At 41.5% G+C, this 27,885-nt stretch overlaps 1 protein-coding gene across 1 annotated transcript; it reads left to right on the top strand.

The window, feature by feature from the left end:
- The first annotated feature begins 30 nt into the window (after positions 1-30).
- On the top strand, positions 31-27,375 carry LOC141955180 (ATPase family AAA domain-containing protein 2-like). Its single transcript, XM_074895144.1, has 25 exons — positions 31-100; positions 570-633; positions 1,633-1,740; positions 2,613-2,721; positions 2,944-3,059; positions 4,316-4,490; positions 5,735-5,823; positions 6,166-6,325; positions 7,912-8,002; positions 8,442-8,756; positions 10,019-10,145; positions 11,518-11,701; positions 13,250-13,435; positions 14,714-14,846; positions 14,981-15,189; positions 16,445-16,604; positions 17,058-17,180; positions 17,275-17,424; positions 18,598-18,996; positions 19,614-19,735; positions 21,700-21,828; positions 22,197-22,251; positions 25,093-25,145; positions 25,307-25,499; positions 27,236-27,375. Exons 1-25 carry the CDS (start codon positions 94-96, stop codon positions 27,373-27,375), a joined length of 3,597 nt encoding a protein of 1,198 aa, XP_074751245.1. The 5' UTR covers positions 31-93.
- The last annotated feature ends 510 nt before the right edge of the window (positions 27,376-27,885 follow it).

Genomic DNA, 27,885 nt, shown 5'->3' with positions numbered 1-27,885 from the left:
TCGGAAGAAAGCGACGCGAAAGGTGATGGTGAAGACACTCAAAAGCGTTACAACTTTCGACAGAGGAAAACTGTTCAGCGCTATCAAGCTCCGATGGCAAGTACGTTATATGCATAGTTCCTCTTCAGACTAATTTCTTGCGTATGAGTGAGGTTTTGTGGAATGAAAATATATATACACACACTCCTATTTACATTTCTTACCTTCATTCTGCAAGTAAATTTTATTAAATACATGTATCCTGTGCACATGATCTTTCTTTGCCATTTGTCATACTTACTGTTGATTTTTGGTAAAAAAATTACCTACATATCCTTCGAAGAACAGTAATTAAACACACTTGATAATCTTCCCCTTGTGTTCTTCAGTTCTCCTTAAAAAGCAGGTATGTGTTTTTTCATTTATACTGTGCACTGATTTACAAAAAATGAAATCCCCTTCCCAAATCACTTGCAACTTCTTCTGAAATTAGAGATGGGTGAAACACATCATGTTTTCTGCCTCCTTCACTATCCTGCTTTCTCTTAAACTTGTCTGTAACATTGTTCTAAATTCTTTGCTTTCAACAGAACCGGAAGAGCGTAAGATGTATTTTTCAGGCCAGTCACAAGGGTCTTCCAGAAGAAATAAGAGGTTGGTGTATAGTTCTTCTATAGAATAGTGATAGTTCTTCTTTATCAATAGTGCCGTCAGTCACATTATTGAATGAAGCTTTCAAGGGTTTCTGTATTGGTGGTAATTACAAGTTAATAGTAGGATTATCGATGTGGTCTGAGGGTATAAAGACAACGAATGTTGGGGGGGAGGCTATACTTTTTATTAGCCATTAGATTTTTTAAAAAGGGATTTTTACTGCCTTTTTACTGATGCTACCTTATCACTGATAAGGTGATTATGGAGGTTGTGGCAGAGATTGTGGAACTGAGATTCTTTTATTGTGGAATTGAAGCCAGCATATCTGTCTGAAAATCATAGACTATTTAATCTTGAGGGATACAAATTATTTTCTTAAAATTGATGATAATAGAGGGAGAACCTGTATGGAAGTTTTAATTTTTTGTTGATCACTCAAATACTGATTCCTCTCTGGAATCAGTTAATTTTTCCGTAAGAAACTGTTCTTAAACAGGAAAAGTGCTAAATGAGTTTATAAATTGCAATAGTAATGACAAAGGGATTTTGGATCCTGTAACCGGTTAGAGCATGGAGAATGGGGTCTCTTGCTAGATAGGAAGCGCTTTGTTTTGCATCCTTGAAAGCAGACAGTTATGGAAGGAAGGGGTTTTGAAGACAAATTTTTAAATAAGTTAAAAAGGATTATGTTTCCCAGAGTGGATACATAATGCTAAGTGAGGTTCTGTTTGTGTGTGTGAGAAAGATTGGACAAAATGAGTAATCTGTTTATGAAATTTTGTGAACTGGTTAAACATTTTACCTTCCAAAGAAAAACTAAATTTTGCTGTCACAAGGAAAGTCATGTAATGTAACTTGAAATCAGATTCATTCATAAGAGTGAAACGATCTGGAAACTTAATAGATCTCAAAGTAAATTCTGCGATAGAATTCACTTAGATTTCAATATGACTTAGTGCGTACTTCAGTTTGGTTACTTGCTTGTTTCAATGTATGCAGACGGAGACAGGCAGTCCACGACAGTGATTCCTCATCCTCATCGTCATCTGAAGATGAAGAGCAGTTTGAGAGCCATAGGAAGAACACCCATAACAGAGATTTAAGAAGGTTAATGAAATTGGAGAATCTGGGAGGAGTTTGCATCTGCCTAACTGTGAAATGTTATCCTCTTCCTCTTGTGCACTTTCTAAACTGTCGCAATATCTAATCACATCTGTTGATAGTGACAACTGTAACTGGACTCTCTAAAACTGGATTTTTAGAATTGATTTTTAAGAAGCAATTTGATCTCTAGGTGGGAATGGTGGGAGGAACACTTATATCATGTTTTAATTACTGTGCTTTACAGAGGTTTATTCAGAAAGAAAACCACTGTAAAAAAAAAAAAAAAAGTTATAAATAGAGGAAATGACTGAGGTTTTCTTACATAACAAATGCTCTAGAAGAACTATTTTAATGACGGTTTAACAGATAAGTTTTCAGCCTGATGTCTTTCAGACCTGTGTGTCTTCTGGCACATATATCGTAAAGTCCTCAGCAAGTCCCAGCACTGGTGGACAGCCTTCATCATGTTAATCCACACTGAAATAAGTATCCCCTTGGGCTGTAACTTTTTGAATGTAAAATCTTTAAAAGATGTCAGTGTATTTTAGGGGGTTCTTCCATCACACGAGTCAAGGTCAGTTCATGGTCTCCACGTACAGCATAGCTGTTTCTTGCATTCATACTGGCGTGGATATTCGTAAGTGCTAAGAGTTGTTAAAATAATTAATGCTTTAATGTCTGGAGTGACCATTTTCCTTTATTTACTTATGGATATTAAATGTAAACCCATTTGAAGGAACATTTAACTATTTAGGAAGTTTCTGGTAATTCGTGAGGTTTTTGTGCATTCGCTTCCCATCATTGTAAAAGCAAAAATCTTCTAGCTGCATCGTAAGTTAGAAAGCGCCTTTCTCTTTCTCCTTAATTCAAAACAGGTGTCTTCCACTAAACTTTGGGAAAGATATGTTGAAGAGAATTCACAAGGATCGAATGAAGATTGGAACAGGTCTGTCTGATGGTGATCCAATGCAAACAGATGGTCTGGTAAGTATTTTTAGTTCATTGTGTCAGTGAATTGTTTACAGGGCTTATAAAAGCTTTCAATAACGTGCTGTCTACAGCTACCTTGGTTAACGGTTTTTCTCGAGCAATTTGAAACTGCCCAGAATGTTACATTTGTGCTGACATGTGATTTCTGATGGAACCTTATTGTGGGTGCAGCTTTCTTTAACATGCAAAAATGTGTTCTACTGAATTTATTTTTAGGTACGATTTGATGGTGTGGGTGGTCTTTCTGACCACATTGCAGCTTTAAAGGAGATGGTCATTTTTCCACTGCTTTACCCAGAAGTCTTTCAGGGATTGAAAATTCAACCGCCAAGGTAACAGACATTGCTTGAAACTATAATTCACTTGTTTTCCGTAGAATATTTGACTGAGGTATCAATATATTTACATGCTTCAAAATTTTCAGTGATGTTGATGAGGATTTTAGCAGTAGCAAAAAGTAATTTCTTGAAAATGGATAGAATCCAGAATACGTGTGGGCTCAAAGATTTAGTTTTTGGTGAGAATACACTTTAAAGGTGTCTTGCCTTTAAAAGGTGGCGTTATGTTGTTTTTGAGTGCTATGTACAAGTCAGCTTAATTAGTTTACAAGCAAGGAGGAGTTAATTATTGGTAGTCATGTGTGTTGCTTGGAAGTCGTCCACTTGTCTCTCCCACTGACTCTTTGGTTGTGTGGTTTTTTTTTTTTCAAGTGCTCAAGTAGCAATTTTACAATTGATAAGACTTGCAACTAGAACCTTGCAGTGTGTGTTTGTGTTCGGGCTAAAATAAGAATGTGTCCACTTCTTATACAGCTAAATTAGTTCTGCATTATGAGATGAAATTATTAGAGATCTAGTTGTTAGCTTTATATGCTCTTCGTCAGCAAAACTCGATCACGGACATTGAAATATGACTTTAAATTCTTTGCTTTCAGGAACTTAAAACTATTGCAAATAATCAAAATAAAATCTCTCAGTGTTTTGCTTCTTTCTTCATTGGAATTCTCTTGAAAGAGCAGTGTATTAGTTTTTTTAGATGAAGAGTATGTTTATCTGGAAATGCAGAATATCCTCCCAGCTTTAGAGTTCCTCCTCATTTATCATCAGCAATGGATGGTCTGGGAGTCCAAATCCAGTAACTTAAAGCTTTTTGAAGGAGAATGAAATGCTTTACTACCAAATCTTGATTCTTGTGAAAACAAGAATGAATATGCAGTGCATCACTAAAAACTGAACTGGTGATTCATGTTAGAGCCCCGTCTCATCCTTCACTGAAGTTTGTTCTTGTTTGGTTCCCCCGTGCTGTAACCACCCCTGTTGGTTTGTCATCAGTTTTGGAAGTGTCCTTGTGGATCTTTTCTCAGGGTTTTGTACATCTGTGTTATATTCTTTGTTCATTTTGTTTGCTGCCTTGTTGAATTGTGCAGGAACACAAAACTTCCATCCAATTTGTCTTTTCTCACACTTCAGCTGTTACTGCTGTTGTATAGATGAAATCTTTTATTTAGGAGAGAAGAGTTGTGCGTTTTAGGGATGGGGGTTGTAATGTTTTTTTTCTTAAATCTTTTTTTTTTTTTTTGTAATTGCAGAGGCTGCCTATTCTATGGTCCGCCAGGGACTGGCAAGACACTGGTGGCTCGTGCACTTGCTAATGAATGTAGCCAAGGTGGCAGGAGAATAGCCTTTTTCATGAAAAAAGGTGCTGACTGCCTGAGTAAATGGGTGGGTGAATCTGAACGAGAGCTTCGTATGTTATTTGATCAGGTAAGGTTGAAATGTGCTATGTGTTCTGAGCTGTAACTGTAATTTTCTGTGGTGAGTATTTTTAAGAACAGTTCACTCTTTTTTGTGTTTTGTCAGTTCCTTCCACTAAAATGGGATTGCCCGTGTTTCCTTTTTCAGTGGGTTTTTTTAGGGGCTTGAAATCTTGAGGTGTACTGTGAAAGATTAATAAACAAGAAAACCTCTCAAAGCAAACGCCCACCCTCTGCCACAAAATAAAACAAAAACGCACCACCAAACTTTCCCCCCCCCCAAAAAAAAAACCAGCCACAAAAAGGGTTTCAAGAGGCAAGAGATATGAATCATAGAACAGAATCATTCAGGTTGGAAAAGACCCTTGGGATCATCGAGTCCAACCATCAGCCCTGCTCCACGAAGTTCTCTCCTACACCATATCCCCCAACATCTCATCTAAACAACCCTTAAACATATCCAGGGATGGTGACTCCACCACCTCCCTGGGCAGCCTATTCCATTGTCTGACCACTCTTTCTGTGAAAATTTTTTTCCTAATGTCCAGTCTAAACTTCCCCCATTGGAGTTTAAAGCCGTTCCCCCTTGTTGTGTCACCTGTGAGAAGAGACCAGCACCAACCTCTCTACAATGTCCTTTCAGGGAGCTGTAGAGAGTGATGAGGTCTCCCCTCAGCCTTCTCTTCCTCAGACTGAACAGTCCCAGCTCCCTCAGTCTCTCCACACAGGATTTATTCTCCAGGCCCTTCACCACCCTCATTGCCCTCCTCTGCACTTGCTCCAGCACCTCGCTGTCTCTCTCGTATTGAGGTGCCCAAAACTGGACACAACACTCCAGGTGTGGCCTCACCAGTGCAGAGCACAGGGGGACTTTCACCTCCTTATGATATGGTGGCTTTAGATCAGAGGGAGAAAGATACAGGCTAAAAGCACGGTCATTCAAATTGATAATGGAAGCTTGCTTCCAGAACCTGTAATTGAATTAAGTCCCGGCTCTGTTCTCAGTGGTTGCCAAAGAGCTGTAAAAAGTACTGGTATGATTTGTTTCCTATCACCCAGTCTCAGGGGGGCTGACATAGGCTGCTGTCTTCTGTTACTCATGGCACTTACTCCATTTGCTCAATTAGTAGAGATCCCTGATGCTAGTCTGAAGATCTAGTTCTAGTGACCTTCCAACCATAACGTTTTTCATGCATTTTCTCTTTAAAATAGTGCTGGTTTACTTCTGTCAGCATTCCTGTGTTTTCATTCCAGGCCTACCGGATGCGACCTTCAATTATTTTCTTTGATGAGATAGATGGTCTTGCTCCTGTGAGGTCCAGTAAGCAAGACCAAGTTTACAGGTAGTACATTTTTTGTACCTACGTAGAAACTGCTCGATCTTTGTGAAAAGAAGATCACAACCTATTTAACTTTGTGACACATTCATTTATCCTGAAAACTAGTAATACAGTGCTACTAAATTTCCGTTGATTTTTAAACAATAGTTGGAAACAATTCACTAAGCTTGAGATCAGCACAAGGCTTGTGTTACCTTATCTATTTTTTGTATGTCTTCAAATGAGTCACTAATCTGTTAAAAATCAACTAAAAGCTTATCCTTTTGGGGTGATCGTTGGAGAAGGCCATGTAAAACATAACAGAATTTACTAAACCAGTGAATTAAAATTATATCTTCCTGTTAGCTCTCTTGTTTCAACACTTCTGGCACTCATGGATGGCTTAAACAGCAGAGGAGAGGTTGTGGTAATCGGAGCCACCAACAGACTGGATGCCGTAGATCCCGCTTTACGAAGACCGGGACGCTTTGATCGAGAGCTCCTCTTCAGCTTGCCAAATAAAGAGGTAAGAACTTAAACTGTCTTAATGCTAATGTAGCAGAGTCCATCTTTATAACAAAACCATGTAACAATGCAGTATCACTGAGCAGTTAAAATCAAAACTGGTTTTGTACAACGTGGACGAAAGAGGGATATCTGGAGAGACTGTCTTGTACTGTGGAGGGCAGATCTGATACTTGAATATTTATGATTAAGTTCTGTAATTAGTTCTGGTTTCACTGTGACCAGCCAAGAAAATGGGATGCTTCTATCAAATGTTTAAGAAAGATTGAATGTATGAATTGGCTACAAATTACTGCTATCTCATCTTGGAAATGAAAGAAATGGTGTGCACACAAGAATTTCATTTTTGATAACAAAAACCTTAACCAGGGTGCAGGAGTGAATGAAAATTTCCTGTTGCCAAAGCAGTTCATGCTTGCTTACTTATTTAATTCACTTGGGCACTTTCACCCTGAATTGTTCTTGCTCTTGGTTTGTGAAGGGGTAGCAGCTCTTCTGTGTTGGATTGTTCCCAGGCTGGGTATCCTGGGAGAGGTACTTATTAACAGGGATTTGGACAAAGGGGTGAAGGACGCTGCACAGGTGGAGGGCTTGGGAAGCTTCTAGCTCAACGGTGATAGCTAAGCAATGAAAGTATTATAGCAACCAAATAATAATAATATCATTCTAATTCTATTATAATTATTTAATTACAATATTATAGCAACCAAAACATATTGAAAGGGTGACGACAGCGTGCAAAACTGGAAGGCTGGTTTTGTGTTTTCCCTCTGGCTGTCACTGACACTTCTTTTTCTTTTATTAGTGCTTTTTGGAAAAAGGATAAAACACTTACTGGATTGAAGGCTGGTGAAAGTGCACTAAACAGTGTATTTAAAACAAACATGTGTCTCCAGTTTTTACCTGCTCTCAGCAACAGGAGAGGGGGCACCATGAAACAGATCAAATATGCTACTCCCTACTGTGGAAATCTAGAAATCTGCCCTAATTAATCTATGTACCAGGAAATACTTAAATGAAAGTCTTGCTAATTGGAGATGAGGATAGGCAACATTTGACACTTTCTGGATCAGTGACAGTAGTTTGAGTCATAATTATTATTCTTTGTTACAATTGTAGCAATTTGAAATGTTGTGCTAGGACTGTTTTCCTTGAATGCATCTGCAGAAAAGCAAATTTGATGAACTAATGAGACTGTCACCATGAAGTTTTGCTGAATTTGAGAGAATTTTCTTTGGTCAAAAATCTCTGTTTGCAAATAATTTAGTTATTTTTTCACTAGAGGTTCTTCCTTAGGACCATTAGGTCTTCTACTTGTGGAAACTTACTTTTTATGGAAGCTATAAATGCATTAGATTTCACTGCAGACCCCCAGGAAGAGTTTAATGTAACAAGTTGAGAATGATTAAATATTGTGCTTGAAAAAGCAGAGAGCATATTAACTGAACTTTAAAATTCTTAGAAGTTTAGTAGAGAAGAGAATTATTTGTATTATTGTGAGGTTTTTTGGGGTTTTGTTCTGTGGTTTTGAGGGTTTTTTTAAGAAAAAACCTGGGACAAACTAAAAGGCAACCATTCTGTTTCCAGTCTAGAAAAGAGATTATAAAGATTCACACGCAAGGCTGGAACCCTAAGCCATCGGACAGGTTTCTTGAAGACCTAGCTGAAAAATGTGTTGGTAAGTTTGAAAACTAAGTGAGTTACTGTATGTGACTGAGCCCCAAGGAATCTGGGCTTGTGTCAGGCTCTACCCCAGCTCTTGTGCCTTGCCTGCAGAGTGAGGCGGTGAGGCAACTGGCACGTCTTGGGAGCAAATAACAACAATGTCAGATGCTTCTTTTCTTTTGATTTTATTTTGTCTGTCAGAATGTTGAACGGGGTTTGGGCATCTTCCTTGGGAGCAAAGTTTTGACTGTGATGCTGCTTCATAAGTGCAGGATATCAAGCTGCAAACCACATAACAAAATTTCTCCGCAGTGCAGTCACTCTAAATTCTCTCTTAACCAGTTAATGTTGGGCTGTATGCAGAGTCTTTCAGGGTTGCACTTTAGAAACCTTGGCCTTTACTTCTGTGTCGCCTGAAACTGACCTAACGTGATTCTTGTTTTGTTTATTAGGATACTGTGGTGCTGATATTAAATCGTTATGTGCTGAAACTGCCCTCTGTGCTTTGCGTCGCTGCTATCCTCAGATATACAAAAGTGATGAGAAACTGCAGTTAGATACCAATTCTATTAAAATAACAGCAAAGGATTTTGTCGTGGCTATGAAGAAGATTGTTCCATCTTCACAGAGGGCTGTGACTTCACCTGGGCAACCGCTACCCCCTATTTCAAAACCACTGCTTGAAAACACCCTAGCAGAAATTTTACAAGCCTTACAGAAAGTATTTCCCCATGCAGAGACTGCACTAAAGGAGAACCAACAGCAAGGTACAGCAAGAACATCCACTTTAAAATTCTGCCAGGGCAAAAGTTCTGGTTTGTGCAGTCAACATAGGCAAACCTCTCAGCTGTAACGATAGTAGAATGTGATAATATGCATGTGCACAGTGCTGCATGAGAGCTGTGAATGACTTGTCGTTTGGAATAGAGCGCTGTGTGTTCTCTGCTAGAGCACCCTGTTTCTGACAGTAGCTAACACGGTATTTGTAATTTCTAGAGATGGATCTAAAGTTTAATGTATGGGGCACCTCTTTCAAAATAAATGTGTAAATGGGGAGACAAGGGTATTTTTACATGAATGCTTCTAATTCCTGTCTGAAGACTGTCAGGACCACAAGACAAGGGGTTTAAGCTAAATACTGGTTTAGGTGTCATGACTTTTAACCATAGTCTCTGAATTGAAATGTTTGTGGATCACACTGTACACTTGCACGTGAGATCAGAATGTTCTAGGAGTGGATACTTCGGGGCTTGGCTTGCATAGCATATGTCACCTCATGCTCCTGACTGTATCAGCCCTGATCAGGTTTAGTCTGTCAGTTGGTGTGAGCAAGTAAATGTATCGACTCACTCCACTCCTGATTAATGGAAATTTGTGAATAGTTAGTTGTTATGCTCATTCCTGGAGAATATTCCACCAATATTGCTCCCAGTAGGTCTGGGAGATGTATTTGCATTGGGGAAAAACAGAGGCAAAACTCCACCAGCCAAATCAAAGCAGAGAGGCTCGGGGATTGGTAATGGCATTCTCTCTCTGCTGCCCGCTTTACCTTATCTCCTCCTTCAGTGATCGGCAAGGAGCCGTATTTAGTAGGTTATTATATTCTGACTTACTAGTCCGAGACAAATTGAAGTCTGTGGCCATCGCATTCATGCACTAATTGCATGAATCGCATTAATTGCTCCACATCCAGTGGGGGAACCTCCTCCAGAAAGAAGGAGCCTTATTGGGTTTTTCACGTGTCTGGGAACTACAGAAGTTGTTCCTAATCGTCTTTATTCTAAGGAAAAAAACCTCCAAGTTTTCACCAACAGAGGGATAATAGCTTACGCAAATCACGGGATGTAGGACAGCTTTGTAGAGACTTGTGCAGTCTCAGATCTGTGGTAGAATGAACTCCAGAAAATAGCTTTCAGCATGTGCCCTCAAATACAAGTGGTTTCCAACACTGAGTTAGAAGCTTGATTAATGGATTAATGTGATATTGAGAGATGGACTATTGAGGAAAGTTAACAAACTTATCTTTCAGACAGTTTAAATAATATTTTAAGAGATGATGTGATTGACAGCGATGAGGAATTACCATCAATCTTTGAAGATGAGCCAACTCATAATATGCCTGATAGACAAAAGGAAAGCCTCCTCACTTTCAGCAGGTAAATGTTTATCCCCTTTATGTTTATGTTTTGAAGATGGCTGGGTCTGTAAAGAGTTTTGATGTGAAGGGTGGTAGATGAAGGAGTAAAGCGGGGGGGGGGGGTGGGGTGTGATCAGTCTTTGCAAGACGTAAGGGTGAAGGTCCAGCTGGTTACTAATGTTATAACGGAGTACATGATCATAACCCATTAAACTGAACGGCCCGGCCCTCTTTTCCCAAGTCAGTGGTCTACAGACTATTAGAACATGATTTAACCCATGGTATTCCTTGAAAGACTCAAGACCAGAGAAATGTGCTGTCTGTCCTTCTAGCTAAAAAACTCCTATGGATTTGTGTAGCCATCTTTTGACCTTCTACCTTCCAGGAGCGTTAAACCAGTAGCAAATTATGTAGCAGAAACAAAATTGAGAAAGGGCTCGTTAAAACACTGTGAGAAAAACATAAATGATGTCTGCATTTTGTAACTTTCACCTACTAAATTAATGTTAATCTTTTGACATTTTACTGTGGAAGTCGTATAAGCCAACAGTTGAAAAAAGAGATTCCTGTCATCCCTGTAGTGTCAGTTATTTTTCTCACTTTCTGTCACTGTGCTGTCCAGAAAATCTTTGGACTTGCTGAGCTTGGTTAGGTCTCTAGGATCTTGGACTTCACCCAGTAAAAGTACAACAGTATTGGGGTGGAAAAATCAAATGCTTTTCACAAATGTGTTTTGTGGGAGTAAAGCAACATGACTGAGAAACGAATGCACAATTCAAAGTGAAACAATTAGAGTGGCTGAATAAAACAAATCTAAATCTTCTACGTCTTCAGTATACCGCTGTAATTTAACCGATCCAACTGTGCACTTGAGATAACAGCTAATGTGTTTCAGTGCCCATGTTATTTTTTTTTCTAAAAATATGGTTCTGCCCCTTCCTTCCCACAATCTCCAGTAACTATGGCCAAATTTCAGCTAAACTTGACAGGTGTAGAGATCTCACAGTTACTTAAACTGGTGCGTATGGGTGGTGAAGAGATCCAGACTAGTGTGTGCTGAGAGTTGTTTTCCCCCATATCAGGTTACTGATGAGTTGTCATGTGTGTATTGAGCTGGACAGTCCCCCTGTGGAATTGAAGAGCTGGTACTTAACTGAGCCCAACGAAGAGCAGACACGCTGGGGATTGGCAGGTTTTCTTAGGGGAAGTAGGGTACCTGTTTGTAATAAAATGGGCTGTGATGGTCTTCCTGATCACAGGCCAGCTTCTTATTTGCTTGAAAATGGAGAGTATTTACCAAAAGAAAAAAGTGCATAGGAAAAAAAAAAAATAACATCTGTATGCCTATTCATCACGTCCTTTTCAAACTTACTTTCTCCTTACTGTTCTAGAAATGCTCATTATCAGCCGACATCTTGCAGGCCACGGTTCTTAATAACTGGAGATTCAGGATATGGGCAAGCTTCTCATTTGGCACCTGCAGTAATACATGCCCTGGAAAAGTTTCCAGTTTATGCACTAGACCTAGCTGTTTTGTTTAGTAGCGTCACGTCTCCAGAAGAAACATGTGCACAGGTATCTGTTTCCTCTTTAATCTCCTAAAATACATGAACTGTATGTAAACCAGTAAAGTAAGCAAAATTCATTGTTAATGGAGTTGGCCTGGCTTGAATGTGCTGTTAGGTTTACTTTTGTCTGAAAATCCGCTTTTTTTTCTAGATCGGATGACACTAAGGATGTTGTACATGCCCATATTTTCCATTTCAAATTAAACAGTGAGGATGTTGTTAGCAGCTGGAGAAGATGGGAGGTGCTGCTAATAAACGTCTCATTATGGCTAGGAATCCTGCCAGACTCGGTGGGATCCAGAATGTTGTTTTCATTGCTGCTTAAGACTCTGTGCTCCCAGGAGATAGCTCTGCATCAGCCCGACTGTTTGTCGTGCACTTTCTGTAGCCACCTTTTATATTGGTAAAGCAATTGAGGTTTTAGGGAAAAGAAGTGTTTCTTTTTTATACACATACAGCTGCCCTGCTGCAGTATATGCAGTAGAAGCATTAAGATTCATGGAACACTTGCATTGGTACTATGGTGTGGGTTCTTAACTAGAAAAATTAAATGTAAGCAGATTTAGCACTGCTTTCCTTTTTACTTGTAGGCAGGAAATCCATTTCATTGTTTGACATCACTGTATTAAAATATTCTGACCTTTAATAGCAGCTTTTCAGAGCTGTACAAGTAAGGACAGACACATTACATGGCCAGATACTCTTTAGTCGTATAAGAGGAGCAATTCCTTTCTTGTTATGTGGTGGTTGCACCTGAAGTCCTATAACCAGCATGTCTAGTCGCTGCCCAGATATACCACATGCACTTCTCATCTTGTGACAGGCACTCCCAGAATACTGATAATCCCAAAGGGTGCATAGAGAAATTTGCTATGTGAAAGGACTGTTGCCATTCTCCTCATGCAGTAGGTGCATGTCTTCCTTTGTGGTTGAGGTACTACCTGTAGGAAATGGCTTGTGATCTTTCAAAGCATTGGGATCTGGTCTGATGGATCCTTTGGTAATGAGAGGCTGTGTGTGGCTGACCTATTCAGACAGGCTAAAGAAGGGTCACAAATCTTACAAAATGTACTTGAAATTATGAATTGTAACCAGGCCTCTTCTACAGTCTCAGGCCTCATCTTCTCACATAGGTCTTTGGTTGTTCTGACTCTGCTCCAGGCTGACTTGAATATGTGCCCACTCTGAATTGAAAATGGTGTCGCTGCAGTCATGTAGTGATTTACCCAGACTAGTACATCTTGCTGAAGGGTTATCTTGTTCTCCTGCTAGTCTTGGGCACACCACCACACCAGCTGAGTTGTGAAACACTTTAGGAGTTATCTTACGCCTAGGAAGTTTTGAAATCGGTCAGAAATTCAGATCTGTTTCTATCTGCGTAGCAATGTCTATATTTGAGTCAAAGTGAAACTTTTACCTTCTTGTTAAGAAGTTCTTCTTCTGCTGGTTTGTTTTGATGTTTTGGCTTCGTAAGATAGCTTGACTCTTAGTTTGACGTACTCGTTACCCTATTCTACATGGTTTAGTTTTCTCATCCAAGCTTTTCTTTTACCAGCTGATGCGAGAAGCTCAGAGAACAGCACCAAGTATCATTTACATCTCACATATCCATTGGTGGTGGGAGGCTGTTGGACCTACATTGAAAGCTACTTTTATAACACTACTGCGGAACATTCCAGCATTTGCTCCAGTTTTGCTGCTTGCAACATCTGATGTGTGTCATGCAGATCTCCCGAACGAGGTACTTCTGTTGATATTTGTCTTATTTTTTTTTTATTCACTTTCTTGTTAATTGATCAGTCCTTTAAGAACCAGAGTACTGTGCCCTGTTAAGCAAATTTACACTGTTAGTACTCAGGCACCCTAACCAGGTCTCTTAAAATTTGCTTAAATAAAACAATGCTGAAGGCATTTGTGTAAAGTGTTTTCTGAGTAAAGAGATTGACTTTGACCCAACTTTTCCACCTTCTCGCACATTCATGCTTATTAGACAGATGTATAAATTTACTTCAGATCATAATTCCAGTGACTTCTAGATAGTTAGGTATGTTCTTAGTCAAGAATATACAGTGTTTGCCATGTAAATGGGAAAAAGATATTTTTACTGAAAACCCTTTACTGAAAATGAAAGATCTTTTTACTGAAAAAATAGAGTGGTCACACCATTAATGACAGAATGTCATTTCAAATTTAAATACCTCCATAAAAATTTCAATCTCCATGTAAGTGAACGCTTTACAAATTAGAAAGCTACGTTCCAACTTCTCTAACTTGGTAGCAGATTTTCACCTGTATTCCTTAACACAATTCAGTAGGAGTACATGCGTGGCTTTCTAGACATCTGAGAGTGTGCATTAAAGAAAGGTGTTCCAAATGTGAATATGCTGCTCTGATTACCTTGTCTCAGTTACTGGGGGGGGGGGGGGGGGAGGTGTGTTTGCTTAGCTAGATGGTTTTATCATCAGGGGCTTTGAAACAGTTTAACTTTCTACAGAAGTTTTTAAGCTGTTAATAAATTCCTTCTAAATTAAGTATTGAAATTCCTTCCATACCTTTTGGTAGTAGAGATTGAAAAATGGGAGTAAAACTTGGAAGTATGCAACTTCAGACACCTCACTGAAATTAATTTTCAAAAAACCCAAACCAAAAAGCCCTCACTCATCTGCTGAACCCTGCCCGTTCCTTCTGTAGTTGCCATAAAGATTCAAACTAAAGGGCAGCAAGGCAGGTAAATGCAAAATCATCAGTCTTGGAGGTGGTGAATGTCACCACTTTATCAGTGTGTCATATGGTCCCTTTGCTGGGCTTGAGCTCTAGGGGAGTTTCTTAGAGAAGATACGTAATCTGCCGTGCTAACCTATGAAAATCTAGCCTTTTAAGGCCAAGAAGATAACTTTTTCACAGTTTGTCTTGTCTAGATGATTATTCGGTCTAATTTAGAAAGGTACTCATCTTTTTGGAAGAGAATATAAACTTGTGTAGCCTTCTATCTGTAATATCTTTTCTCCTCATGTTTTAGATAAAAGACTTGTTTATTAATGATTATGAAGTTTTCCAACTCCACTTGCCTAATAAGGACAAAAGAAGAAAGTTTTTTGAGGACTTAATTATAAATCAAGCTGCTAAACTTCCTGCATCAAAGGGCAACGCAGGTGAGGATATACTTCTCTAGCTGTAAGTTAATAGGTACACAGTATTTGCTGTGGTGGTAATTTTCTATCAATAATTTTCCATATGCTTATGTTTGAGTACCATAAATTGAGTAGAAGTTTCTGATTGATTTAAGCTTGTCAGCCACTGGAAGAACTGCCTGAAGAACTGCCTGTAGCACTGCCGCCTAAGCCTCAAGAGCTGACAGAGAAAGAAATAAGACAGCCGGAGGAGCAGAAGGAGGAGATGTTGCATCACCTTAGGGTTTTCTTACGGAATGTGACTCTCAGACTTGCCGCTGATGGATGTTTCAGAGCATTTACAAAGCCTGTTAACCCAGGGGAGGTAAATGACTGTTGTCCTTTAATACCATTTTATCCGTGTGTATTCATCATTTCTCTCTGTCTATTTCTCAGTGTTTGTGTTCTCTTTATAGGAAGGTTTATCTTTGTTTTTCGGACCATACTGTTCTGGTCTGTCAAGAAGCAGGAAGTGAATTTTGCTTTTGCTGACTCCTTGAGGCTCTCGAGTGTCTGTTACTTGACTATTCACTGGACGCCCTGGGTTCCTTCTAAAATGCCATTAGAATTTTAGAATATTTTAGTCAGAAGGGACCTGTGGCAGTCATCTAGTCCAACTACCAGTTAGACCAAACATCAACACAGTTTGCTCATTAAAAGGCTTTGACGTGTAGGCGTGTTACAGCACTGAAAAGCAGAGAGATCTCTTTCTTTATTCGAAACAGTATCTATAGGACTGTTTCAATAAAGTCTAAAGCTCTTTCACTGACTGTTGGTAGTTTCTTTGAGAACAAGAGTAGAAGCAGTAGTTTTAAAATAAATGTTAAGATTCTATTCTCCGTTTCATCTGGGGCTCCTCAGTATGAGATCAACCGTAAGGGCTGTATGGTTTCTTCTTCCTCCCATACACTTCTGAGTCTCTTTCTCATTGAATTTATTGAATAAGTCTAAGCCAGGGACATATACTTCCATGTCAGCTGTAGTTTTAATAGAGCTTTGAGTTTCAGCAAAGTCCTGCTCCCCTAAGCATCCACTGACTTGTTTTTCCCTTTACTTCTAGTTTCCGAGATGTGAATAATCTAAGCAAACATAGATGTCCTCACCTAAACTAGTCATTAGGCTCCTTTTATGGTCTGAGAAAAGAAATCAGCACCTCTGGGTCCAGTTAACTCATTCTAAACTAGATGTCTAGGACAGATGCTTCCATGGTGTAATTCCTGCAGCCTTTTCCTTGCCTCCAACAACAAAGAGAATCTTAGGTGGCTTCACTGAGAAAGGTTTCTTGGCTGGGATTTTCTGAAGCAAAGTGAAATGAATCCCACTCTGGGTGTCTGTTTTCTTCCCTGCCCCACACAGGCTTCTGACCTCCCTGCTGCTTTCTTTCCCTCTTCTGGTCTGTTTCTTCAAAGCCAGTTGAAGTAGCCCTTCTATTTTCAAGAAAAGAACTTGTTAATTTCTGTGTTTTCGGATGGATCGTAAATATTTGGGGTTTTTACAAAGTACTTTATTTGACTTTATTAAAATAATTAATTTTGGTAGACAATGTGTTAAATCTCTGAGCATGTTTATTTCATTTGTAGGCATCTGATTATGCCAGAGTTATTAAGCAGCCCATGGACCTGTCGACCATTCTTTCTAAGATTGACTTGCACCAGTACCTGACTGCAGAAGATTTTCTAAAAGACATTGATCTAATCTGCAGCAATGCTTTAGAGTACAACACAGCTGAAGATCGTGGAGGTGAGGATGTGTTTTTATCCTGGATTTGGAAAAATTTTAAATTTATAAATTGATAGATGTCATCTGTGGGATTAGATCATTTTAAACACCCACAGAGAGCGTTTCTTGCCAGGTTGCTAGTGTTGTAGCGTTGAACTACGTGGGTGTGAAATGGCGATAGAAGTGTTGATCAGTAACTAGTGCTTTTGCTTTAATAATTAACTCTTATGTTGGTTTATATATCTATATATAAATATATATATAAATATATATTTTTTTATATATATATATAAATATATATATATATGTGAGGATATATATATATATATATGTGGATATATATATATGTGGAAAATATGCACTGAGATAACCTTTCATAACCTACCTATGACAAGAACAAATCTTTCTAAGTAGTCAAAATAAAGGATTTCATTGGCTGGTAGAAAATACTCAGTTCTGCCTGTAAAATTTCAGGTTGCCTCATTAGGCACAGAGCTTGTACTTTGAGAGATACTGCATACGCCATAGTGAGGGCAGAACTGGACAAAGATTTTGAACAATGCTGTGAGGCGATTGAAGAATCTCGTAAGGAAAGAGGTATGTTTTTTGACGCTAAGGACTTTAATACTTGTCTTAGTATTTGTGACCAACAATGCAAGACACAATTCTTTGGTCTCTTCTTTCCTGCAAGGCTGTAGCTCCTCAACATATACTCCATCTTACTGCTGTGCAATGCCAAAGCCGAACTCTGTTCCTGGGTATAAGGAAACAGAACCAAAGTGTAATGAAAAAATGAAGATGCCAGCAGCACCGATAAATTCCAGTACACCCTGCTCTAAAGGCAAGTGGCATTTTATTCACACTTTCTTGGAGACGGTGTTAAAGTCAACAGTGCCTTCTCTGTTCTTATCACATAACAGGTTACTGTGATGCCTGGTTCTTCATGCCAGAGTCATCATATTTTTTAACTTGCTTCAAAATATGAGATAAATCCAGAGATCATTCATTCAGTATGGTTATGAAGGTCAAGTACAGTGGTTAGTTTACATCGTAAGATACTGGCCTTGATGGCCCAACTGACATGTAATGGCTCCTAAATTGCTACCTCTTGAAGCCAAAAATGTTGTACCTGGCAGTTGCTGAACAATCAACTAGTTCTTAGTTATATAATAACAGCATTTTTCCCTTTCCTGCCCAGAAATGCTAAACTCTATGCTCCCTCTTCCTGTGATTTCCAATTGAAGGGGGAAAGGGGAAAAAAAATAGGGGAACAATCATGATAGATATGTAAAGGAAAGATCATGATTTCCTCACTCTTCCTGTGAAAAGGACATGAAAGAACAAAGGGACTTGGGTGTCTCCGTTAAAGCACATGACATAGTGTGAAGTTTCCTGGGTCTCACTGGCATGACTGAGAATTTTGCCATTGACTTCACCCATATGCTTTGAGCGGTACTCCCTGAATACAAAGAATGGTGGCTTTTTCTGGAAGGCGAGAATGCGAATTATGTTTTAAACAAGGTTAACTGAATCAGAAAGCGTATGAGGCATAAGTGTTTACGGACAATGTTTTCTCCAGTAAATATTCCCTTAGAATTGTCTCTTTAACTCTGCCCAACACACATTTAGCTTTTGAAGTTTACAGCTTTAAAACGGATTTGAAGAAGGGCTTGTCTCCAAACGCTTTTCTGTTTATCTAGATTAATTCACGGAGTAAGACAGTAAGCAACTTCACCTAATAACCTTGCTTTGCAGTAATACTTCCTATCAAAAGTAAGAATTTTCTGCTCAAAAAATCTTGAAGCTGATGGTTTTGTGAATGGAAAAATCTAATAGCAAATTGACCTCATTAATTTGCAACTCTTTCTCTAGACACATGTAGGGAGACAGACACTGGTACTTGAGCTTCTTTGATCATTTTCCCTGTAAGTCAAGTAAGATGAGGATGCTGGATTTGGAAGGACGAACTGCTTGGGTAATGTTTTGGATTACTTTTTCTGGTATCCCTTTGTAGGTGTATCAAAAAGAAAATACAAAAAGAACAAAGGCTCTTTGGGTATCAGGGCAAAGAGGAGGAATTTTCAGTTCAATAAAGAAAATAAAGTTCCGGAAGAGCAAAATGAGGTAGAGAGCAGTGAAGAGTCTCCAGAAAAACATGTTTCTAATATGGATCACGCTGAAGTTGAGCCCACACGGGATTACTCTGTGGAAGAAAATGAAAATGTACTTCGAGAACGACAGAAAAATGGGAATGAAAATAAATCTGGGGCAGAAGATGAGACATTTTTCCTTTTCACAATGCCTGCTTTTGAAAAGAAGAGTGTCGTGCTTCCTGAACCTTCAGACCTAGGAATGAACAGTGAAGTGATGGCTTGCCAAGTAGCAGAATGTTTGGAAGAAGGAAATTCAAATGGTAAGTGAAAGGTCAAACAGGTCATGTAGCTCCTTTTTATTCCTAAGAGGGTTACACTACTTAGTAGGATTTGGTCATCTTTAATGCCATTCTGTTATTGCTGCTGTATCTCCCTAGAACCAGCACTCAATGTTTCTTGCATAATGATGCCGCTCCTTTAGTTATGCTAGCCAAACTCATGGGTTTTTGCAGCTGCTGTTTTTTTGATTCTGAGGTGTGTTTTTCAAATGGCACCAAGCTGTGCTTCAAGCAGTGTGGAGCCAGAGTCACATGTGGAATAGAAGACATATGTCCTAAAGTTTGCAATGTAAGATGTGTTTCCTAGCCTGAATTACTTTGCAAGTTTTACCATGCAGTGCTGTAATGGCAATGTGACGATATTTTTTCCCCTGCTGCCTTCCGTAGTGCTTTTTTTTTTGTGTCTGAGTTGCTGATTTTTATGGATCAGTGACTTTTGCCAGAAAGAAAGTGAAAGTCAAGCATTTATCAGTGAAAAAATGGTAACAGTTTTGTCTCTGTCATTCCAGAAAGAACTGTGTTCCAGGTACAGGATACTTCACTGATACTGTATTCCAGATAAACAGAAATTCTGACTTAAGAAATTTGTGTCATTCCAGATTTCTGGGTATGCTCTGTAATTCATGAAAGATATTCTCCGGTCGAAGAGCAGCAGGTGATACATGTCAAGCCATCCACGGGGACTGCCACACAGCCAACGATTGTCGATTACCAGTTCACAGTAAGTCTAATTTCTGTTTTGTTAATACTGAAGCGGGACGTTTTGTTGCTATGAGTACAGTTGCCAATTAAATGCCAATTAAACAATGGCAATTAAAACAATATATGGGGAGGATATATAGCTTGTGAAGTAATTGAACTGGTAATGGGCTATGACTGTTGTGTTTCCACACCTGGTGTAGACTGTTGTTCTTGCTTTTGGTGAACTAAATTTTAGGAAACTGGGTTCTCTCCTCATTTTTTTAATTTAAGAGGACTTGCTGAATTTTAAAATAGCCCACTGACAACCTGCTGGTACTGTTGGTTAGTGATGTCCTAACAGTTTCTGTGATGGATTTGGGGGTTTTGGTTTGGTTTCTTGCAGGTTTTTATTTATTAGGAACCTGAAAAGGACCTCTATTTCTACAAGTGATGACTTTAAACCTGAAGTTACCAGGCTGGCATAAAGCTCATCATGGCTAAAATACGAATACCTGCTTTTCTGAAATTCTTTCAAAATCCAGTGTTAGAATTTTGCATTCATAGTTACAGTGTGATAAGGATTTTCCAGTCTCTTGTAGGAGAGAAGTTGCTATCCTAGGCTACAACTGGGGAAAGACTTAAAGATGGGCCCAGCTGCAGGGAGTAAAAGAGGTTCCTTAACATGAATTGGAGAGGGTAGAAGAAGGACCTGATCTTCAGGGAATATTGCAGTGAGGAAAATTAAGAAAATGGCTAGGTTGCAGTCCTGGAAGTTGGCCAATGCAGAGGAGGGCTGCTGTTTACCTGCCATGATGAGAAAGGGAATATTACATGGATATTTCCCCTGTTTGGGAAATTGTGGCCAGACAGGAATCCCCTTTGGTGAAGGGGCTCGTCAGCACAGTTCTGTCATATTTTTAAGCTGTGACTTAATTTGTAGAGGTGAAACTAACTTTTTAAAGCTGGCTTCCTACAGAAGCAGATTTCAGGGAGGGGGTTTTGTTCATGTCTTCCTGTGTATGCAGAGGAGCCACATAGGTTTTTCATAGAGTCAGGGTGCTAATAATGTGCTCCAGGGTTATTGTCCACTTGGCAGGTGGTAAGTACGATAGAGCCTTTGTATATGTTTCAGCTGCAAGGAGTGACACAGTCATGAAATGCATCTGATGTGAGGCAGCCAGACTTTGGCGATGGGCAGTTGTGAGGCAGTAATACTTTCATTTGGTATGGCTGCTCTGTTAAGCTAATCTTCACAGCCTCACACACCACCCAGATACTAAACAACTACAGCAGGGGAAGAAGGTGCTGCCACTCCCTTGTTCCTGTTGCTTTCCCAGAGATTATCACATTCACATCTTTACCAGAAACAACTATGTGAGAGATGGGTCATCTGCTACAGGCAGAGATACTCTACTAGTTTATCCACTCGTCAGTTTAAAGGCGGGAGCTAACGGATCTGACTTTGCTTTCTGATGTGCTTCAGACACCTGAGCAATGTGTTCTGCCAGCAGCTGTAGGCACAGTACACGTTCAGGTAATGGTGAGCCCCTAAGGATGCTTCTGTTTCCAGCTGGCACAGCTGTATCTAGAAGATCCATTGTGTGGTGCCCTGCATTGCAGAAACAGTTTCTCTCATGAAATGCAATGGTGGCTTTGCTGTGGCAGCTGCCCTACAACAAAGTGGATTGTGTCATTCCCTGCTGTTCTGGAAGCAGTTGATTCACAGTTATAATTGTTGATGTGATTCATCAGTAATAAAGTATTGTCTGAAATTTAATCCTTCCTTTTTTCTGAAGTGTGAAAAAAACCAACCTCATTTTCTCCAGTTAAATCTTGTGAGGTATTTTATCTGTTCTCTGAAGCATCACTCATTTTATTTAACAATATAAGGAAGTAGGATGTCACTTGTGTTGTGCTGTTACTGTTTAGCTTCTAAAAACATAAAGAGCCTATGCAGAGGTTCTTGCACTATTCTCAACTTGCTGTTTCCATTTTTTTCTTCAGCAACTGTTGCATTTTGTCACTGTGGCAACTGAGAACTTCAGTATATTTCAGCTGGAAAAACTCTATGCTGTTCTTAGTCACTGCATTTACCAACATCGGAAAGATTACGACAAAACCAAATTAGCGAAGGTACGTTTTTCTTGTCTTATAGCACTTTCCATCACTGTTATGCATGTGTGTGTTACGCATGTACATGTACTCTAGACATCACGCTTACTTAGCATGACTCTTTGCTGCCTAGTTACCTGTGTGACAAGACTTTTTCATTTGTCTGGAAGACATTTATCCGTATTGCAAAACCATTGTTGTATTTGGCATAATTGTTGGCAGCTTCAGCAGGAAAAGGCTTGAAGTCAAGGGGTACACCCACACAGCCCTCTCAAAAGCAGTTAACCTCAGTCTGTCAGTAGTGCTTCTCCAGAACCTTTTTAGGGGCGGGTGGCTGTGAAATGAGGGCGCTTTTCTCAACCTGTTGCTTCCTCTTTCTCCCCTTATAGGCAGAGGTGGTGATACTTCATATAGCAGTCATTCCGTTCTTGAAAAGAAATTTAAGTATGAGACATAACAAGACTTTGAGACTCTCCTGTAGTCTCATCTTAACCTTTTTTTAACTAGTGTGACTCAAGCATCTTTAATTTGACATAAGGGGTGTTTTCTGCCTATGCTGGTTTAATGCCGAGTCAAATTCTCTGATCTCTTCCTGTAAGAGAGGCTCTCTGAGTTGTCAGAACTCAGCAGAAACCGTCCAGAGGCACCCATGGTCCCAGTCTGGCATTTCCAGTATCAAATCCATTTAGATAGGTTGGATATTCAGTCTTCAGATTCAAGATCATTGAATCCAGTTGTCTCCGAGATGCTTGTGCCTTAGAGAGATAAAATTCTTCATGCCTCTCAGTCTGCCTTAAAGAAGAGGAAGCCTCTTCTCTTTGGCCCTGGTCATCTCAATCCCTTCTTCCCACCTGGTAAAGAGTTAGAACAGACACTCCATTCTGATTGTGCAACAGTGAGGATTACTTGGATCCAGGGAGCCCATTCCTGAAATATGTGCCCGTCTTTCATCCCATAGAATGACGTAGTTTAGCATGAGAAGGGATTTATTTACGTTATCTCAGGGCTTGTGAGCTTTTGTGACTTAACTTTTAATGCTTAAATTAAAAGTGACTGGGTTTCTTTGTTTTCTGCTTCTACCTTTAGCTTTAACATATATAACAATATCTCGTATTCAGAGTGACTGTGCAAATCAGTCAGGAACGAGCTCTGCTGTATGTAGAGATGGACTCTGAGGAATTACTTGTTAGAGTGCAGAAAGTAACATTTCCAGCTTTTAGCTGTGGCTTTTCAGGAACTGCCTGCTCTTTCTAACTGTTGAAAGCACTGTTGATGCAGATCCATAGAGTCTCCTTAGCCTCCTCTCTGTTTTGGATGCATAAGGGTGTGTTTGAAGCTACTAGTGGGTATAGAAAGACATTGTGGTGGTGATACCCTGTGTATTTGCTAAGTATTACTAAGATTTTCATGTATGTACAGATTCTTTTTATGAAGACATAAACAGAGTTCTTAAGCATATATTCATGCTGACTGCTACTGTCTTTTTTTCTTAATAGGAAATGAAGAAAGAAATTGCAGCCTTCAGTTATGCTCAGTGATAAAATTGATTTCAGCATACTTTGTGATGTTTTCATTCCATGTTGTTATATGTGTGTAATTCAACAAAGGTTACTTCTGCATATTTATACATATATTATATAGATCTTAAAATACTTTCTTAATAAATTTTAAGTGCTTTGATAGTTTTGTCCTATATATAGAAATGTACATATATGTGGCATACTGCTGTGATTGCCTTTGGAATGCTGCAGATCTGAATATCTCCCAGATAATTTCAGTACCTTTCTTTAAAAGAAAACAGTTGAAAAGGTGATATGCTTTTATCACTGTTTTCCACATTGTGGGAATACATTTTTCTGAAATAATCTGTGGGGTTGTATAGTCCATGGCTTATTACATAAAGGTTTAAACCACGTCTCATTTTGGTATATGAAAAGTAAATCCTTTAGAAACCTCTTCACACATTTCAGAGGGAGGGTTTTTTTAATTACCTGATAGCACCTTAAGTGGTTTTCATAGAGCAACAACCTGAAGAATGTGGGAGAAACACTCCTTCCACAAATGTAAGAACTTCTGCTGTGGCCTATTTTTGCCAGTCAGAATAGCCTAACTTGAAACAAAGCAAGATTTACCCCTCTAACTTGCTAAGGTAAAGTTTATTCTTGCTTGTAATGACAATCTCGATACTGGGGAGTAGCATTTTAATAGAAATTGCTAGTTGCAGATGAGGTGATCTTGTAGTTGAATTAATTTGTAACTATTTTTCTAGTAACCTGGAGAGAATTGTATCTCCTTATTACATAGAAGTGAATATATTGTTCGTGATAAATATATTTAGAATAAAAGCAAAGCAATAGCCCATTTTGAAGATTTATGACTCTTCAAACCAGCACATTTCTCAGTTAATTGGACAGAGTTATTTTTTTAAAATTAATATTAAGATAGGCAAAGCTTAATTTTATGAGAATAAAATTTTGTATCAGTTGCAATAAAATAGGTGGCACTAGACTTTGCTCTTGTGTTAATGTCATCTCACATACAGAATGTCTGGTGATAGTGAATGCCTAACTGCAGTCCCTCTGTGTGTGTTTGGTTTCTTATGTTTTAGCTTTCTTTTTTTTTGTTTCTTTCTAGTGTGTTTGTCCAAACCTACACAGAATTTTTTCATCTATCTGTGTTGTTTGGATGAGTATTGATAAAAAATGAATCCCCTTGTTGGGTTTTTTTTGTCTGCTCTACCTACTTTCATCGCAAAGTAATTTTTATCATTCAAAACCTTACCCTTAAAAACCACTGTGAGTCTGAAGACTTCAAAATAAGGACTGTATGTGAGCAGCTTACCCCCATCTTGCTGTATTGGTTATACAGCAAAGGCAAGTCCAGGAGGAAGAAAATCGACACTGAAAACTTGCATTTCAGTGTAATGTGTTCCATTGGAAATGTAATACAGGAGTTAACGTCATTTTTCCTTCTCTTGGTCTCCACCTTGGCTGCTGTCACCGATTCTCGATGGGACTGTGGGGGTGGTTCGCCGACCGTGTTCCCCAAGATTACGCTTGGAAAAACTGAACGGGAGTGACTGGAAATGAGGAACCAGGAACATTACTGGGATTGGAACTTTTGCTCTTCCAAGCTTTGATCAGACTCCTTCCTGTTGCCAGTCTCAACAGGATACTGTACCTATGCAGTTTTAAAAAAAAATTATAATGGTGTAAATCTTGATCTTCCATGACCAATGGTTAACTCTTTAACAGTTCCCATAAGCCACCTCTTTCTCTTTCTCAGGGAAACAATCACATTTTACTGTCCGAACTAAAAAGGCAAAGAGTGATGAAAGAGTACGTATAAACACAACATTTTTGAGAAGCAGGCAGGGGGAGTTTAATAAATATTGACTAAAATATCTAGGTATGTACTAAAGGAAAAGGTCCCCTTTCTCCAAGTTCTGTAACAAGACAGAAAAAAAAAAAAAATAACGGGTGTGTGTTTTTTTCCTCAGAGTCGTTCCCTCTGCACTCCTCGCCCCTGGATTGGGTCTGTGGAGCCTGCGGCAGTGTTCTCCCTCAGCGACAGCTCGGGGCGCCTGAGGGATGCTCGGGGCTGGCGGTGGCAAAGCCGCTCTCCCGGGGCTGCGGCCGACGCGGTCCTCAGCGCCCGCCTGGGTGTGTGGCGGGAGGGTGCTGTGATAGGTGGTAAGCTGACTGTTCATCAAATTCAACAAACTGTAATATGAACTATTGCATATTGTGTAATACTAACAACAAATGCTTCATTGAACTAACCTGATAGTGTAAAAAAAAAAAAAGTGACAGGAAGGAGGGGGGGGGACAACAAGAGAAGAAGCATCTGTATGTCAGAAGATGTGGAGAATTGCAGGCGCATAATTGAATAAAACAGGAGGATGTTCATGACCATGAATCTCATTATGCAAAGAGATTACTGGGCCTAGATTGATAAGAACACTACAGACTCAAGAGGATCATCACATTCCAAGCTACACCGTGAGGAGGACCCACAGCCTTCCTCCCAGAAGACCACCCCCCACGATTTGAAGACCCCTGACCGTAGTTTTAACAACTTCTGTGCAAGCCTAAAGGACTGATAAGCTAATTACCATATGAAGCGGGAGTAGGCGGGTTCAAGTAATGAATATGTATAGGTGTATAATGACTATGTAATACTTTGTAGTATAAGATTGAAACAGAGTGCCCTGGAGGGTGCGGTCCGTTGTTGGAGCAGGAGACTCCCCGGCCGCCCAGCGCTGTTTCGCTTGTTGCCGCTTGCTAAATAAATAAATTGGGAACTCTGACTCAGCCAGTTTTAAGAACTCAGTTCATAACGGGTGCCAGCGCGGAGCCGAAGTTTGCCGGCGGAGGAGCAGGCCGCGAGGGCGCCGCTGCCGCCCGGCCACTGCCGGCCCGTCGCCCCCGTTCTTCCCTGCCGCAGCCGCTGCGCGCCGGCACCTCGTCGGGAAGAAGGGCGAGGGGACGCCGGCGGCCCCCGGGCTGCGGCGCCGGGGCAGGTCCCCCACGGCCGGCCGCTCCTCGGCGGAGCCGGGCCGCCCTCCAGCGGGTGTCTGCCACCTGACGGGCGGGGCGGCGGCGGGGCGGCTCCGGCCCCGGCCCCGCTCCCTGCTGGGGAAGCCGGGGCACCGGCCGCGGCTGCCCGACCGCCCCGCGCACCCGCCCCGGGGCGGCGAGGCGCCGGGAGGATGTGAGCGGGCGCCGCGGGAGGCGGCGAGGCGAGGGCCCGGGCGGGCGGCGGCGCTGGGAGTTCCCGGCTCACCCGCCGCCCCCCGCCCTAGGAGCGGGGCGGTCGTCGGTGAAGCGCAAGATGGCGGCGCGGCCGCGAGCGGAGGTGGCGGGCGGGCAGGCCGGCGGGCGGGGCGGGCCGAGGGGCGAGGCGGAGCGGCGCCGTCAGGCAGGGGCTCGCGTCTCCCGCCGGCGCGGGCGGAGGGGCGGCTCTTGTCGCTAGGAGGTGGGAGGGCGACCCCCCCGCCCGGGGAGGCGTGCTCCCCGCACGGCCCCGCGTCCCCGGGGAGCGGGCCGGGTGCTCTCCCGGCGGCGGCAGGGCAGCGACGGCGGGTCCTGCCCGGCGGGGGGGCCGGGCCGGGCCCGGCGGGGGCTGCCGCCCCGCTGCCGCCCGCGGGGTGGGCGCGGTGGGTCGGCCGCGTCCCGCCCGCCTCCCTATTGTCTGGGGCTGCGGGCGAGTGGCTGGCGCTGTCCCTGCGGCCGGGAGGCGGTGGCGGCGGGGGGTGTCGCCGGCCGGGTGCGGCGGGCTCCGGGCTGCCTGCGGGGGGAGAGCCGGGGCGTAACTTCGCAGCGGACTGCTCCGTCCCTCCCCCGGCCCGGCCCGCAAGGGGATTAAACCCCTTCGAGCCCGACGACCGACCGTCTCTCACCCCTGCGCTTCCCTTTGCTCGCCGCAGGGCGGAGGAAGATTCGGCGGACTCGCCCGCCAGAAAGGAGAGGCCAGCAGTTCAATCCCGGGGCGCCCGCAGGAGCTGGCGAGTTCCCGCCCGGTTTCCCGGGCTGCGTGCCCCTGCCGGCTCTCGGGCTGACGGACTGACCGACAGACAGACTGACGGCAGCCGACGAGCCGTGAAGTGCTGGCTCCGGAGTTGTCTCGCATCCCGTGGCGTTGCGGAGTGGGTGTGAGCGTGGAGGAACAGTGCGGTGTCTGTGCAGGCCAGGTTGGGAAAGATGTCTGGCTTGTTCTTCTGGGGGTGTCTGGGTCTTGGGGCGCCTTCTGACGCTCGGCTCTCCCCTAGATCAGGATGAGCAGCACGGGAGATCAACACCGACTTCAATAAACCGTGTATGGCGGCAGTTCTGGATCTCTGACAGGGCTCAGAGTATCTGCAGTAGTGACCGTTATCGGGTAGGTATTTGTGCTTGATTTCCAAGCTGCTTGGACTTGTTGGTAGGTCAAAGTTTACTTTGCCCCGTGTCACGTGAAATAGTGAAGGCTGAGATGTCTCTTGGTCTGCAAGCTGGAATAGGTGCCGCTTCTACACTGGATAAGTAGGGAGAGTGTACTCGGCGTGTCGAAGTGCATATAAACATTGTATAAATAAAA

This window comes from Athene noctua, unplaced genomic scaffold, assembly GCF_965140245.1.
Source record: "Athene noctua unplaced genomic scaffold, bAthNoc1.hap1.1 HAP1_HAP1_scaffold_130, whole genome shotgun sequence".
NCBI classification, from domain to species: Eukaryota; Metazoa; Chordata; class Aves; order Strigiformes; family Strigidae; genus Athene; species Athene noctua.
Note: the sequence above shows the minus strand (reverse complement) of the source record. Positions and strands in the feature narration are given on the sequence as shown.